The sequence below is a fragment of the Erithacus rubecula genome (genome assembly GCF_903797595.1).
Source record: "Erithacus rubecula genome assembly, chromosome: 2".
Taxonomy (NCBI): Eukaryota; Metazoa; Chordata; class Aves; order Passeriformes; family Muscicapidae; genus Erithacus; species Erithacus rubecula.
Genome location: NC_136685.1, coordinates 95,713,222 through 95,730,941, shown reverse-complemented (window position 1 = coordinate 95,730,941; position 17,720 = coordinate 95,713,222). Strand labels below are relative to the sequence as shown.

The following is a 17,720-nucleotide window of genomic DNA, read 5'->3' as shown; positions in this document are numbered from 1 at the left end:
ACAGGAGATATCTCTGTCCTCATCCTGGCAGGTCTAGCTTTAAATAGCAACATTTTTAGTAGTTTCATAATAGAGGAGTTTACTCACGCCCATTCATGGGACAAACAAAAATTATATAATAAAGAGATATGTAAAACAAAAGTGAGAAATGGAAAAAGGATGTGGGAATTTTGCATGTTCAGTCCAGAGAAACACAAAAAGTATGAGTGTGATTGTAAAACTGGAGCAGACAGATTCAGTCCCTACCAAAAAACTCTTCAATAATCACTTTTAACAGATATTTAAGTCAGGATTTAGAAACCTCTTCTGGACATCAGGGCATGTATTGAAGTAATGGGCCAGACTTAAATCTGTCCTTTTACATAGTGAGTAACAGTAGTTAATATTGCCATTTTTCTATTTCCAGCTGTGTATATTGCCTTTACAAAATGCAGGATAACCATGTTACCATCTGGGGCTTGTTTCCTTTTTCCATGTTTCCTGCTGTGTCATTTGTGAAGTTTTTGGTGGCTCCAGCCCTGGTATCCTTTCTAGGACTTTCTCATGCCTTCTGTTGTGCACCTGCCTCTGGGTTTTCAGTTCCACACTGTTGGCTGAATGTTTAGGCCTTTCCTTGCTGGTACCTAAGTGCCAACATAAATTTTTAGGACCAAATATTGAATCTCTCTCTTAAGTACACGTTTTTTAAAGGAAGCCTTACTTTACTTGCTTCTCTTGACATGAAACATGCTTTAGCAAAGGTGGGCTGTATCCATTTATTTGACCCTAAAATAGTGCCAGAAACAAAACCTAGGAAGTGTTTTCCATTTATTTTCCCCATGTACCTCAGAAAGAATCAGTACTGAGCAGCCAGTATCTCATGTTAAGTACAGATTGATTCTTGGAGACTAATTGGTGAGATTTATAGACAGTAGAGAATTTGGCTAGTTATAATAGATTCATTATACAGTTGATAATTCAATGAGTAACTGATTCTAATTTTCACTTTTAGTTATGCCTGTAAGTCTGACTTTATATAGCTTACTCAGAGATGTTTAAAAACAATTAACCTTAATTTTTTTTAAAGTGGAATATGAGATTTCAGCTATTAAACTTCAATTCTGTTTTAACTGCTTCAGGGCATTAGACTCATGGATCCTGAATTCTGGCACCTTATTAACACAGGATACCAGGGTCTTCAACAAAGAAATTCAAGGTCTGATTTTTAGTTCTGTGGAGATGTGGCTTTTCTCATATCAGTAACCCATGTGTGAATGAAATTTCCCTCTTTTCATTAGTTTCTGTATCAGACTGCAGTTTCTTGTTGTGGTGAAGCATGGCATAGGCCAGTGTTTAATTAAAAATTGCAAATGTCCTGATGACCTGTGCCTGCACAGAGAGGATTCATTTTAGCACACTGACATAAAAAAGGGATAGGTGGCTTTTCAGACAAAGCCCTTTTTCTAAGGCTCAGAAATTAGGCGTGCATTTCTACAAAGCAGAGTTTGAGAGAGATTTCAAAGCAGATCAAAGTTAAAGGGTTTCCTGATGGTTCAGCTTTGTAGCACTAAGCCTGCTGGGTGTTCTGCAAGGATCCATTGTACCCATCCATTCTGAGGCACAGCCACAGCTTTGCATGCATTACACCAGCCCTGTTTCCAGTCAGGGTTTTACAAATTGCCTAATCCAGGTTAGGCCTTTTCTGGAAGCTCTTTTATCCTTCTAACATTTGCATAATGATCTCAATACTGTAATTCTTGTGTGACAGTGTGTTGAAGCTTTTTCTGATTTACATTAACGATTGTACAAGAATAATGAAATACCAAGTTGACTTCATCGTCTTTCATGACTGAGAATACCATAAAGTTCAATGTTTAAAAAAAAGTGTGGAAGTTCACTCCTGGTATAATCACAGTGGCATCTCTAGAACTAGGTGAGGTGTTCATTGACTTTGTCCTGCTTAAGTAAATATTAACTCATGAGGGGGTAGATTCTATTAAAGACGTACAATTTTCAAATGTGAACTTGTCACATTGGTACTCTGACAGAATAATATTTTTTTCCCTAAAATTTTGATTAAAACCTGGTAATTTCCCATGAAAATTCTCAGCTAATTATCTGAAATAAAACATAGATGAGGATTGTATTAATACTTTATGTGAATGATAAGGAAGTAAGTCTCTGTTTTTGAGGCATTATGTTAAAATTTGCAGGACTGCACAGCAGGTAATAGCAGGCTGAGTTCCCATTTCTGTCTTCCTGCAGACCTTACAATGAGACAGCATATGAGCTGAAAGGTGATCCCAAACAGCCATGCATGGCCAGTTCTGAGATGATGAAAATTAGGGGTGGTCTGGCAGATATGTTCACTGGAAAAAAAACTTCCATGGTAACGCAGAAAAAAATTCATCTCCATTTCCCTGTGGAAATAGACTGAGAAACTGAATCACAGGGTGTGATGTATGTATGTAACATGTTCATATGTGCAACTTGGGTAAGTGGGTTTTTATAAAATAAGAGAAGATGCTTTTTAACAGCTGTCTCTCAATGCAACTAATATCTGATGTCTTGTGATGAGCAGGTCATGTTAATATATGCATTTGTTCATGCAAGATTCTTATCAATGATTAAATGTGTGAAAGAAAACAATCTTCCAGATAACACCTTATTTCTCTAAAGAGCAGTAGAAACCCCATATATCATTTGCTCAGTGCCATTAGAAGTCTTCTAGTCCTTTTTGTTTATTGCAGGTTAACAAAAAGGTGTACGTGGAATTTCAAATGGGTTTTCTTCATAAAGCATATTCTGTGACCTTTAAAAATGGTAAAAATGTTGTCCTGGTGAATGTGTGATTGACTATTCCAAAGCCCAAATTTGTGGCACATTATGAACTAATTAGAAGAGAGACTGTGAGAAGCCATAAAGTTATTAAAGTTGCAATGATGGGAGACAGTAACTGACTCCTTAAATTATCTCTGCAGCAAGTTAAGGAATTTTCCTACATTAGCATGGATGGACCACTTAACAGCCTTGAGTAAGCACCTGATCCCAGTCTGGCTCCACAGGGGTGCTTCATCCTGTGCTTGAGCATCACTCACAAGTTGAGATGAGGAAGATGCTGCTCCCTCTCAGCAAACAGAGAAGCTGCAAGTCTGGATTTCTTCCTGAAGCAAATGAGAAGCAGCAACTACTGAGGGATGTTTTTTCCCCTGAGGAGCCCCAGTGCTGTGCTGTAATTTTGGATGTCACAGCTCTATTTAGATGCCAAAGCCTTCAGCCCAGAGACCATCCCTGGGCCTGTGAGAAAGGCTTCTCTGTGCTGACAAGGCTACTGCACAGTCCTGTGTTGTGAATAGTGAATAATCACCCCATTTTCTCTATTTTCAGGAGATTTGTCCTCACCAAGATGAGAGTCATTCCCAAAGGAGCTTTTGCAGGACTTGTTGACCTAGAGAAAATGTACGTATTTTGTCAATATTTACTAGGAAACTATTATTTTACACCAAGCAGCACTTTCTGATTGCAGCTCCTTTTACAGACTGTGAGCAAGTCCCTGTCACTGAGCTTCATATCATTTTATCTTTCTCTTGAAAGAAAAAATAGACTGCTTTTTCATTGACACTTTCCAGAACAATTGTCATAAATACATTTTTGTTGTCATAAATACATTTTCATATCAGCAATCAGACAGTCTTCAGTCAAAGGGCTGGTTGAGCATGGACTGCCATTTCAGTCAATAAATACAGTGCCATAGGAAACAGATTATTTTGTGAGTTTTGGAATGAAACAGAGGAAAGACCTCCTGTTAAGCTAATTCCTGGTCAGCTAATTCTCTTTTTGCTAAGGAATAAATAGGATTGTTTTGTGCAAGTTCAGAGGCAGCTGGCAGGAAATGTAAGAGAAGTTTCTTACAGGTGATAGATCCAAAAATCATAGTACTGTTTGGAGTGTAAGCAGCTCATTTCTGTGAATTTTAGTGATTAGCCTGGAGATACAATTGTGAGCACCTTAGACTAACAGATGTATCTTACATTCCCTAGTACACTATTGTGGAGATATTGCAGCTCCACCACTAGAAGGGAAAACCCTTAGTAATGTGTTCCCTACTTCTCTTTAACAACAGGAAATCTATGGCTAAGCTGGTGCTTACACTAGAAATTATAACCCTCACTGTCCAACCTGAACTATTCTGCCTTGTGTATGAGTTTTCTGAAATATTTCATATATGGGCAAATCACATTTTGCTTAGAAACAGAACAGCACTTACACCCTGATAGGAGAGGATCACAAACAGGCTGTTCCCCAAGAGCAGTCTGAGTGGGAGTGGGGAAATGTACTTAAAATGCAGTATCTTTTTCAGTGTGTGTGTAATGGGAAAACACCAATGGACATTTCTCTGCATCATTTCTACCCTTCTCCCTCTTACTCTTGCATGAATAAGGGATTTAGCAGGAAGGTGGTGAGAGCTCCTTTTAGCCTGGTCCTTATGGAAAATCACTGAGCACCTTGGACTGTGAAGAAGGTTGAAAAGTTCATTGGGAGCTGCTTCTGTTATCTTTAATGACTCAGAAACCATATGTCAGATGTGTATGAAGGCATTGAATGGGATGTTTCTAAGTGGTGATTTATTGTTAACCTAAAATATATATATGAAAACGGGCTCAATTTGAAAATACATCCATCTACTAGTAGTACATGAAGGAGAAATGGGGACAGTCAGCTTACAGCAAAACATCCTTGAAAATGAAAGTGTGATAAATATGTAAATGAGACCAATCAACATCAACAAAACTGTGCTATTTGCAGATAATATAGCAAACAGATAAAATTTGAGATAGCTCACAAATCCTAAACCTAACCCATAAAACATTCATCAGAAATTCATGATAATGTAGGGAAAAAAAAGGTGGGTAAGCAAATAATAGATTTGCATATAAAAACACAGCCTTTGTATGAAAGCCTTTTTACTCTTGCAAGATCATGCACAGAAAGAAAGATTAAGCAAACTGTAGCCTATTTAAGGAAAACAGCTATTAATGATGTGATATCTCCATATGGTAAAATGTGAATGGCCTGATGTATACAAATGAGACACTTCAATATAGTGTATGTGTGTGCTCCCCTAGAACTGAGTAGGCTAAAAATGAAGAGTGACAATATATTCCTGAATGTGCTACTGAAGAAAAAGAGTATCTTCTGCAGTCCAGCTTAGCTGTACTCATGATTTTCATCATTAATACATCATTCCTAAGTGTGTTTCTGAGAACAGGTGTCCTGGTTTGAAGGACAGGTGTCTGCCAATAAAGACAAAAGCTTCTCTTTGAAATTGGGAATGTAAACCCCCTTCCTCCAAATTATTATTATAAATTTGAAATTAAGGGGCTCTCAGGCAAAGATATGGGAATTAGGAATAACAGTTCTTTACTGGGAAAATTAAAGTGAAAATACAGTATTACAAAGAACAATCCCAACCCTGACAGAGTCAGAATACAGCCTGACACCCTGTCAGTCAGTCAGGGTGTTGGTAGCAGTCCCATTCAATGGTGGCTGCATCCTCCTGCAGTGGCAGATGTGGTTCAGCTGAAGCAGTGCTCCTGTAGAAGGTGCAGTTTTCCTCTGAAGGTCCAGGGATGATGTGGAAAGGTCCAGCTTCACCTCTGGAATCCAGTGGAATGAAGGTAACTTGCTGTCCAAAATCTCATTTTTTATCTAGGTAGGAAAGGCTTGGCTCCTCCCCTGGCTGGAGCATCTCCCAGTGGGATGATGTAATTTTATCAGTCACACAGTGGGACTGAATGGGCCAGCAGCAGATGATATCTATCTTCCTGGAGCGAGGATGGGCTGTGGAAAGATAAAGATGATTGTCCCAGCTGGTTTTAAAGATGGCCCATTAGCAGATGGTGTGTGCCACAGAGATAAGGAATCACTGCCCCACCCAGCTCAACAGATGGTGACAGAATACACATTTCTGGCCACATCAACCCAACACAACAGAGTAGGTGTTAAAGCTCAGAATTTGGAGGGAAATTGTGATCTTTGGAATCATCCATAGGGTATGAGGCAGTTGATTACAAGTTGGAAATGTGATGGTCAGAGGCTGTCTTAGTCATAACAGACTTTGGCCTGTTTAGGACACTGGTTCAGAGAGTCCTTTGGGAAAGAGTCCTTAATAACAAAATAGTTCAGAAAGGCTGGACGTGCTTCAAGGAGGAGATCTTAAAGGCACAGAAGTAGTGTCCTTATGTCCTGAAAGATGAGCTGTTGGGGAAGAAGACCAACCTGGCAAACATGGAGCTTTTTCAGGAATCCAGGGGAAAAGTAGAGTTTATGACCTTTGGAAAGGTCAGGCAACTCAGGAAGAATACAAGGATGTCATTAGGTAATGTGGAGAGAAAATGAGAAATGCAAAAGCTCAGTTAGAATCCAATCTGGCCACTGCTCTGAAAAGTGGTAAAAGGGGTTTTATAAATATATTAACAACAAAAGAAGGACCAAGGAACATCTCATTCCTTTAGTAGGAAACATTGGCCTCAAGGATGAAGAAAACACTGAGGTACTTAATGCTTTCTTTGTCTCAACCTTTAACAGAAAGACTGGTTATCCTCAGAACATCTCCTGAAAGGAGGCTGTGTCCAGCTGGGGCTCAGTCTCTTCTCCCAGGCAAATAGGACAAGAGGAATTGGCCCAAGCTGTGCCACGGGAGATCAAGCTTGGACCAGGGAGAATTTCAGATTTCCAGAAAGGGTTTTAAGGCATTGGAAAATGCCTTAAAATTGAAATGGTGGAGTCACTACCCCTGAAGGTGTTCCAGACACAACTGGACATCATAGGCTTACTTGGCATGGTGGTGTTTGATCAAAGGTGGGACTTGATGATTTTGGTTCTCAGTGATCCTTGAGGGACCTCTGAACTCAGATATCCCATAAACTATCTTTTCCAACCTTAATGATTCTATGATTTTAAGTTAAATCAGAGATGAGTCCTCCCTAAGAATCCTAACTCTGTTATATTTCCCTTCAAACTGAATGAAGGCTTTTGAATTTTCCAATTCTCTAAGAAAAATAATTCCTGTGCATTTTAGCATCTTCCCAAATATTTAGACTACTGAGACATTTAAATAGATGTATTTTGCCAGAAATGTCAAATACTTCTCAGTCAGAACATCCAGGCAAGGTCTCATTTATTTTCTATTTGGACTGTCCAAGGACTTTCCAAAATTGACACTAATGACCATGATTCATAATGGAAAAACGTAGTGTGACTTGGAAATTTTGGCATGGAGGTGTTGATCCAAGCTCCGTGGTAAATTTCCAGTTTTAGTTACCAAGAAAAAAATCTTTTGGGTTTCATCTGATTTTTGTTGTTGTTGAGCTTTTTGGTTTGTTGGTTGGTTGGTTGGTTTGTTTGTTTTGGGTGTTGTTGTTGTGGGGATTTTATTGTTGTTGTTGAATTTGGCAGCTATTTAATGTTTTTATTTAAATTTTAGATATTTTTTGTTTAATATGGTGCAACAATTTTCCTGAAGTATGTTCTGAGATAAAATGTTTAAAGATATGAAATAAACTTATGGGCTCTAATTATCAGAGACTTCTCTTGCTAAACATGGAACTTGAAGTTTTCTACAGAATACTCTTTCAGAATTCCACAGGTCTGAGGAGCAGCCTTGCTGTCTTGTTGCCAGCAACTTTCCAACTTCTGCACAACTCTGGGCTCATGTTAATTTAAAAAATAGGTGCTCAGGAAAGCAGATTGGTTATTTTTGCTACAATTTTGGCCTACTCCTATGTCTTAGTCAACTGGAACGTGGCACTTCTTCTGGACTTCTGCTTACCCAACTTGTTTACTCTCCCAGAACTAATTAATGCTCCAGTTACTAAATTAAAAAACAGTCCTGTGCAGGCACAAACCTGGCAAAATCAATCTGACATGTTCTGCAGCAGCTATGTCATCCTCAACCTGCACAGAAAGAGCTTAATTTAGAGTAGAGACAGTCAGAAGCAACACTAAGTCTCTCTTTTTCTGTTACTGAGTTTTCTGCTATTATTACAAGATGGATTTGTGAATCTTGATCCAACAAGGCCTGATTTGGACATCACTTTTATAGGAAGTTTAGTCTGATTGTGTTACCCTGTGCAAGCAAAAGAGGCTTCATGTCAGCACCCTGAGGCACAATCCCCTTGAAAATTCATCATCAGTTATTTGTTCTTTTTGAAGGGTTTAAGCTAAAATATAATGCTTTGGTTCACCATTTGCTCTCAAACCCATCCTGTGTGCAGCCTAAGGCAACTCAGCTGTGAGGATGAAGTACTTCTTGAACTAGAAGATGTCACATAGGAAAAAAAAACCACCCTTACAGGCCAGGGCCATGGTTTTATTTTGGAGTAATTGGAGGGAGATATTTTTTAACAGATACTGGCAAAGTCCCATTTCAAGAGTATGAACCATGTTATGGATAACAGAGCTAAACCCTTAATGAGCTCTGGAGAGCATGGAAAGCTAAAGTTTTTAGAGTTGAGGGATTCCACCAGGAAACAAAAGTTCTCTGTCCATGGAAGACAGCAGCTATCTACTGCTTGCTTCCTCACAAATTTGTAGAGAAAAATAGCCCTAAATCATGTATTTTCTCAGTTATTTGCATTGAAGATTTTCTGGTTTTCTCTTTGTTGAGACTGTGGATCCAGTGATAGTTCCTAAGGACAAACTCTGCTGTTCTGTGAGCTAGTTACACAAGCACCAGCTTATTTCATGAACAACAACCAACCTGATGGATGATGCTAAAATCTCCCCTGTTTGCCCCTGTAGGCTAAAAGGTGAGTCACACTTTCCTTTGGCTCATTCAGATCACACTGAGTATGTTTTACAAAAACTCAGAGGAGTTACTTGCAGACAAGGGAGGCCAGAAGACAGAATTTTGAATCAAAGGGTGTCTCTCTGTCTGTGGCTGGGGAAGGACCAGAAAACTTGGCTTGGTTGTAAGTCTCACCCAGAAAATTTGACATAATGCAAAGACTTTCTTTAGCAAGTTACAACCTGGCAAATTCAGATCTTCCTCAGCAGTAGCCATCAGGCTGCCTGGGCTAGCAAGTGGCTAACCCCTCCCATGTGCTCCTAAATTCAGCTTCACTGAGCCCCTGCTCATGACTCTGACACTTTTCATGTAGAGCCCAAAGACATGGGAGGGAAGTGGGGAGGCAGGGATTGCAGGATCACCTAAGGATGAGCAGCCTGTGTCTTCTGCTACCAAGAAAGCTGTTCAGCATTTCACAGCTTCTCCAGTTTTTCTTGTATTGTATGATGCCTCTTTTGATATGCAAAAGGCTGGGCTTAAATAAGTTTATTAAAGCTATTTTGAGGAAATGGTTAGGATTCAGTGTAGCCAAAGCACTTAGAAATTGTATCTAGGCAAGAGTTGCTTTCTACCTTTCATTGCATCGCTTGGATTAACCTACTATTTTTTTTTTTTTTTGCAAGTGGAAAAATATGGATTTTTGGGATCTGCTGTGATATATGTTAAATACAGCATGCTTATAAAAGTATTTATTTATATCCCTAAGGTGAAAGTGCTACACAGACCATTCTGTGTACCAAAACACATACTGAATAAGGTAGAAGTCATTCTTTGGTAGCAAATACTCCAGGATATATTTTCAAGGTGCTACTCTATGGATATTAAATTCTAATTTACATTATAGGAACTTCTGTGTAAATTTCTGCATCTTAAGGCCAGACTGTCAAAATAAGTGTGCCACTTAAAGCATTTAAATTAGTCTATGCATTTTCTCTTAGGGAACAGAGAGCTACTGTTTAAAAATGTTAAGGCAAAGTAACCAACATAAGAAAAGAAATTCAAAGTTCACCCTGTTATCCCAGAGAAGAAATGTGCAATCCCTGCAGCTCTGTGCAAGCTATGCCTTGTGTTCTAGACACAATAAGCAATGAATGAAGACAGGGTGGCATTATTACAATCCATAAACCTTTTGCTGCATCATCACTTGGTATTCTACTTTTCCCTGACAAAGCTTATCTGTGGAAGAGATCTTCCACTTGCAGTTACTGTTGTCATCCCTTGCACAATTACAAAAACTGAAGGAAAAATTTATTATCCATGTCAGTTATGGCCAGTGTCAAAGAGCAGAGATTTAATTAGAGTTTTTCTACATTTCAGGGAAAGGTAATCTGATGTCAGTCTTTTGCTAATGCTTGGTTGGAACAAAATTAAAAATAAAGTAAAAATCCTTAGAAAAAGAAGCTAGAAAATGTAAAATCAATTAATAGTGTCCATATCAACATTTTCTAAATTTTCTATTCAAAAAGTCCCAGAAAAACACGCTAATATTTGCATATTTTAATTGAAACACATCAGAGCACGAAAAAGAAGCATCCCATAATTCTTTCTATGTGGTTTAGTATCTTGATGCTCACTTTGTTTGATAAAATAAATTTGGAAGGAAAATGCATTTTGTCATTACTTGCTTTTGTTGAGCAAGAATGAGCTTTGTGGTAATGAACTGTTAGTAGAATCTTTATTTGTTAACTGCATTGGTGTGAAACCCACATTAAAGACTGAAGTATTTAATGGGAGAATCATCTTGCACATCATTTCAGGTCCCTGTTTTACAGCTGTCTAGACAGACAGAGAGAAAAAAAATGGAACCCACTTGTCTGAATGTATGCTAAATGCTTTAATACCTGTCCCCAGTGACATACTGCTCAGATTACCTGAATTCATAAAATATGAAATGGGGGCAAATGCTTGTGTGAATTCCCATTCTCTTTTAGGGGGAAACTTTTATCCAGTGTTCTTCTGCCTTCCTCCATGCTAACAAAACAGGTAAAACTAAGTGCATCCTAAATTAAGGTAGCCTTTTTGCTTCTATAAATGTAGGCTCTCAAGTAGCCTCCCGTTCATCCAAAATGAGATTTGAGGGTGAAATGCACAAAAAAAAAAAAAAAAAAAAAAAAAAAAAAAAAAAAAAAAAAACCACCACCTCTGCAATTGAAAGTGTTGTGAATTATCAAGGGGTTTTTTTCTCAATTAGATTCTTTCTCTTAGGCAGTTTTCTGGGCTTCCCCTGCCACCACCAGAGCAAGAGGCTGTGCCAGGTTCAGCATCACACAGAAATATTTCCTTCCTCTGGATCATTTAGCTTTGCAAGGCAGCCCCACTCCAGGTCCTTGCATTGGAGGCATGAAGCTGATTATTGTGACTGGCAAACCTAGCAAGGAGCCTCAGAATTGATGGCCATCCTGTGGTGCAGAATTAATCCCATAATCTTTCTTCTTGTCTCCCGTGGGTATGTTCACTGCATGCTGAGGAGGCTGCTATGTCTGCTTGCTGGCCTGCTTTTTGACATTCATCTCAGGTGCTTCTGGGTGGGATTTTTCTTCCAAGAGGGAAGGCTGGATGCTGGAAAAATTCAAAATTTTTTCCCCAAAATCTGTCCCTTCTTCAGTTTTCATCTCTTTGCTCCAGAAGATTCACTCTTGTTGGAAATAATGGAACTTTCAAGTTGTATTTTATTATGAGATTCATGTGCTTTCAAGGTAGAATAAATTACTATCTAAGTGACTTTGTAAATATAAAAATGCATATTTACTAATTAGCATAATTCTTAAGGTGGCTGACTGGTAGATTTATTAAATTTACTTGCATATACCATGGGACTAAGAACTCAGAATTGCCAGTTCTAGTTACATTTTACATTATCAAATATAATTCATTCATCACTCGTACATGACAAAATATATGGCCTTTTCTCTTGTGATGTGCCAGGATATTGACCTGAATTAAATAATTATATTTTTCTTGATAAAATCAGTATTTTCATTCTAATATCCCTAAATAATTTGCAAAAAATGTTCCTCTTTGTGTGTTAGTTACAGGTTAACTCCCAAATATCTCAACAGAATTCAGAATTTAAATGTACTGACTTGAAAACAGAACTGTAAACACAAAATTAAGGTTTCTTAAAGAAAAAGTACCTATTTTCTAACTATAAAAAAGGTTTTTATAGGATTTTTTCCTATTAATCTTGATGAATGTATTGTAACTGTACCAGTGAGTGAATGCAAAAAGTGTGACCTCCTTGAAATATGCCCAATTTGCTCTAAATGGGATTTGCCTCAACATTTATTGTTGCCACTACTAAATATTGTTTGTAGAAAGAAGTCTGGCACCAGCTTGGAAATGGCAATTCAATTTCAGGAGGATTTCAAGAACACCTTCCCATATTAATTTTATTCAGCTTTTCTGTTTATTTTAGGAATAATGCTTGTGGAATTGACATGTTGCAATGAAGGAGTGTTTCCCATTGCTGTACAAATGCTGATATAACCCTCAGCATTTATGGAAAACAAATGTTGAGATGAAGTCAAGACATTTATTTTCTAAGCAGGAAATGTTGATTCTCTGACAACATTATATTGCACAGCCTTTATTTTTATTGTGCCAAATGATTGATGTGGATTTAATCATTAGTTTGATGGCTTCTTTTCTCAGTGGAGAGGCAACTGAGCATTTTATCATTATTAGTGAGCTGCATTTTGATTTTTCTATCAAAGGCTCTGCTGGCCCTAATTCATCCCAGGTGTAAAACCAGAGATTCATTTTGCCCATTGTTTTGTGACCAAGCCAAGAACAATTTGCTCACAGAACGCTGTGAATATTTGTTTTGATTTCTACAGCAGGAACCTGGTTTGGATGAAGATTTCCATATATGTGTATGATTTTTTAAAAATAAGTAAGAGTGGTATATCTTTTGTGACTAAGCCATTCACCACATGGCAGAATATATATACTTATGTATTTAAATACTTAAATGTGTGCTGGTATATGCATAGAGAGTAGTCTGGGAAACATTTAAATTGCTAGGATTTAGAATGGTAGACAGATACTGAGCCAGAAAATATTCTGAATGCTTGGGGAGCCAACACCAACACCAGATGGAAATTACAAATGGTTGTGAGAGAAATGCAGAATGCAACTCTTGGTGTCAGTAACTTTCCCAGAGTAGTCTGAAGGCTGGGAGCTGGGGACAGGGACAGGCTTTTGACTTTCCCAGTTCAGAATTCTCCTCTGAGAGCTGCTGGCATCACTTTCTGAAAGAGAATGTCCAAGAGAACATTTTTGGAGCAGCTATGGGATAGCTCATTCACATGGGGAATATATTTTATCCACCTTATAGGGTGCTTCCTCCTCTGAGCAGAAGAAATGCACATAGTAAATAGGGGGTTTCTCAGCACAAAACACTAGGAATGATCTCTCTGTTTCATCTTGTGCTTAGAAGTTTCTTCACTAAAAGCAGGAATAATGCAGAATTTCATCTGGGGACAGAATTAAATTGGGTTTTGTTATTTGGAAGCATTGTTTACTGCTGTCTTGCTTTTCTGCTCAAGAGCACAAAGATTTACATCTTTATCTGGAAATGTTTATCCTTTCTAGTGTAATTACGAAGTGAAGGTGCTCATTAGACATGCCTAATCCCTTTGTCAATCTTATCTTTTATTTGGAATTAGGTTTTCTTAGTGATGTTTTTCATCTTTATTCCCCACATTTTTAAGGCTTCTTGTGCTGGATTTTTAAGGTTTTCACTTTTCCCATTTGTACTGTGAGAAGGGGTGAGCACAACACAGTGAAAAGAACGTGCATATTTATTATTTCTGTTTCCAATTAGATGAGGCTCTTTAGGAGATCTGGCAGCAGCAGGGCTCCCTGGAGGATGGGGTGTTGGCTTTTTCCTTTGTGGGATAAAGGGGCTTTGCAGCTTTGGGGGGGTGCAAGTGCTGGGAGAGTCAGAGGCCAGAGGTGGATAAGTGTCACTCAAGGTCTGCCTGGAGAGCAGGGAGCAGCCCCAGGGGTCATGGACAGGATTTACAGGAGGTCTGAGCATATCTTACTCTCACTAGGAACCTTGGGGAACTTGGCCCTTCAGTGTTTAGAGATGGACTGCACAAAAGAGGGGGACAAACTTTCCAAGAGGATCTGTTGCAGCAGGACAGGGAGCAGTGGTTTTAAACTAGAAGAGGGTTGATTTAGACTATATATAAGGAAGAAGCTTTTTAGTGTTTGGATGCTGAACTACTGGAATGTGTTGCCCAGAGAGGTGGTGGATGAGCCATCCCTGGCAACATTCAAGGTCAGATTATTCTGGTCTCTGGCAACCTGGTCTAGTAGTTGTCCATCTGGGAATGTGGACTGAATGACCTTGAAAAGCCCCTTGCAGCCTGGACTATTCTGTGATTCTGTGTACTCCAAACCTCCAAAGGCACTGGATGTCAGGCTAGGGAGCATTTAAATCTTCTCAATTCTCTTCCAATATCCTGCAAGGTTTTTCTGCTTTAAAGTTAATTATCCTAGTTGATATTCTAATAAAAGCTGCCCTTTTTGAGCTTAAAACCCTTTCATCCTTCTTTGAGACATCCTGTGCAGAGGAAGGTCAAGACATAGTGCCTCAAAACTCATTACTTGAGATGCCCTCACACAGCACTGTCCAGACTGTTTTGTCATTACATTTTCACCATGTGCCACATACTGGCTCCTCCATTCCCTGATCCTGACCCTGTGCTGGGTGACCTGGTGCTATGGGCTGAGGCTGGAGGCACATTTGCAGCAGAGGAGTAACCTCCAGGGAGGAACAGGGGACAGAGCCAGGAGGCAATGAATTTCTGCAGAGAAAAAATGGATTTCAGTTCATCTGCAACCGCCATGTGCCCAGGCATAATTGACAACACAAACTGTTTATTTAAAAATAAGCTCGATTTTGCCTGTGTTTCTTCGTAGCAGAGACCTAAACACACTAACAAGTAAAGTGGCTTTTCACAAGCCTTCATCTGTCAGTATCTAGGATCCTGTTTTGTATTCCCAGGACCCAGAGTAGCTCTGAATAGCACATTATATTTCCATCCTAGTGTGCTGCCAGGCACTGTGCTTTCAGGGTAACAGATAACATGTTAACAGCTGAAACAGGCTGTAAAAATGAAGGGGGAATTGTGTCAGCAGTGGGCAGTCACTCAGGTCTCCAGAGGGAGGGTCTCTTAATGGGATCTAGCTAAGCACTGCACAGGCTTGATCCCAGGCAGCACCTTCCTATGAACTGGACAGTCTCCAGGTTTCAGGCACCTTTCTCACACAGGGAGATTGATGTCATATTGATAAAAATCTGGGATGAATTTGTTCTTGATTTTGGTGTTGTGCAGTCAACATCAGTCCCAGCAGTGTGACAGTGAGGTGTCTTTTTATCTGCACATGTAAGGATGCTTCTATTCCTTGTATTTTGTGAAACTCTTGGCAGAAAACTGAAAGCTCTCTGCATTCCAGTGGCAGAGCTCTCGTTTGCACAACTCCTTTGGTTCTCAGGAGAGTGAGTAATGGCAGAGCAATCATTCTCTGGGGGAGACCACCATTCTTTGAGGAAGACCATCCAGGAGCCCTCTCTTCCTCTTCTTGCTGGCAGTAGCCTTTTCAAAAATCTGTAGAGCTTACTCCAGCTCTTACTCCAGCACTGACCTTGTCTAATTGTATTGATTGTTAGTAACTGAAGGCTAATTAGGAAGCGAGTTGCTATGGCAATTCTTGAGTCATACATATAAAGAGAAAATACTGCTAAAACCACTAGTGCATGGTGACTATTAGCATAGTTAAACAAATTAAAAAATATAATTCATTTAGATGTATGCTGGAATTCAAATGAAGACCTAATATGCAGCAAGGAAGTTTTTCCCTTGCTACCACATTTTCTTCTTTCGTGGTAGCTTTTCTCTTTTATTTGTATGTTGAACGAGTTATACATAATTTTAGGACTAAATGACAAAGTAGACTTTGGGTTGTTCTCCACCCCCCACCCAGCAGCCCACACAAAATATGTCACAACAAGTTTAATGTGACAGAAGAATGGCTCAGACAGAGGGTAATAGGACTTGGAACCCCCAGATTTCTGGGTCATTTGTTCATATCCAGTCCGCATGTGTGTGATGAATTTTATTTTCACATGGGTGGGCTGATGGCTCCCATGCCATGAGAGGCTGATCTCAGCCTGTGCTCTCAGGAGATGGTGATTCATTGCTAGCTAAGGCTGCCACAGCTGGTTGTCAGCAGCAGCAGCCTCTTTTGGCCAGATTTTGGAATGGGTCTCAGTGGGTGTCCACGCTCCTTTGGGGGGCACTGTGGGAAGGTTTGATTGCTTTGGCTGTGCTGTGCCTCATCTGTGGATAAATGGAACAGTTTTGCCATCCACATCAATAAAGTCTTTTTACCTCACTTTTAGCTAAATAAAGATTAAATCAAGTGCATTCTCCCTGTTTAATGGGAGCCTTCTTCTCCTTTGGCACCTTCCTAAGGAATCATGTCACTGACAAACCTGAGCTCTCCTAACACATCTCTCTGCACATCTTTAAGGAGGAGGATATAAGAGCATGCATCCTGGTGCTACCCTTCTAGACTCTGAATGATGAGGCAAAATGTATCTAGGAGAGTCACAGCTATAGATGGGGAGAGTTGTGTCCTGACTTCAGGTCATAACTTGAACTCCAGGGGAGTTTCTCTGCCCCTCTCAGTCTTCAGTAGATGAAAGTGACTTAAATTCACTTTAGCACCACACAGAGAAAAAAGTGAGCAGAAGTGGAGTAATTTTGTAGCATTAATCTCTTTTAACAGGTCTCATGGATAAATATTCTCTGTCTGGCATCTTGAGACTTGCATGCTCACAGATGTTCATTCATTTAACTGAAAATAAGTTATGAAATTGATTAGAAGTGTGTGCCAGTTGAAAAGAGACAACAACAACAACAAACAAACACACAAAAAAACCACACAAAAAAAATCAAAATATAAATGTTTAAATTCATTAGGATCAACTAAATCTGAAACATCTGATGTGGAGCTTTGTGTGGTCCTGAAGTTAAATAGGGGCCACTGTCCTGACCCTGCCATTTTGAAGTACCAGTTGCATGATTTCAGTAATTGAGCCCCCAGGGCAAAGACAAAAATTAAAACCCCACATACTTAATCTGCTGCATAATCTGTCCTCATGAAAGTCATTCACTTGGAGCACAAGGGATTCACTTGGGGAATCTCTTAGCCAGAGCCACACTGCATCTTGGAACTGATGGAAAGAGTTTAATGCAACCCTATTACCTTTGTGTAGAAGAAGAGGGTGTGTGCTGGTGCTGCTGATTGCTTTGCTTGCTCTATCTTTCTACATGGAAGAAAAATGCCCAGGGATCTGGTCCTAATTTGAGTAATTTCAAGGGAAAGCATCTTGCAGAGGGAATTCTGAACATGTGCCATAATATTATGTTATATTTGTTTCTTCATTTTGCTATTAAAATAATTCAAAATGTATGCTTTTTCCCCCATCTGGTGAAGAAAGAAACAGGATATCATTTTTCTTTTAGTTTTAATTCAGTATTTAACATGCAAAAAACATTCCTTTAAATCTGAGCTAATTTACTGTCAAAGGATTGCTTTTAAGTTTGTGTGCTTCTGTGCTCTGGGTATTGAGCTGTGTGCTTTCTAGAGAAAACATTTATTCAAAATTGCAGGAAAATATGCACTCCTCTAAAATATAGAATGTTAATGTAAATACAGATCCACTATTAAAACCAATGGATTTTCATTCCTTCTGCTGCAGAGTCTGAAATCTTCTTTAGTCTCAACTAAAGCAATGATACTTGTCAGAAATGATGGATTAAATTTTCTTTATTTATTTTTAAAGTCTTTTTCATAAGCATGACTTTTCCAAATT

General features: G+C 39.1%; 1 protein-coding gene across 3 annotated transcripts in view; it reads left to right on the top strand.

Moving 5' to 3' along the window:
- FSHR (follicle stimulating hormone receptor) overlaps nt 1–17,720 on the top strand; it is a 76,826-nt gene that overhangs the window by 24,221 nt on the left and 34,885 nt on the right. For all 3 annotated transcript variants that reach the window (XM_079297986.1, XM_079297987.1, XM_079297985.1), the window contains exon 2: nt 3,367–3,438. In XM_079297986.1, the coding sequence (XP_079154112.1) occupies nt 3,367–3,438 (72 nt within the window). The remainder of the gene's footprint in view (nt 1–3,366; nt 3,439–17,720) is intronic.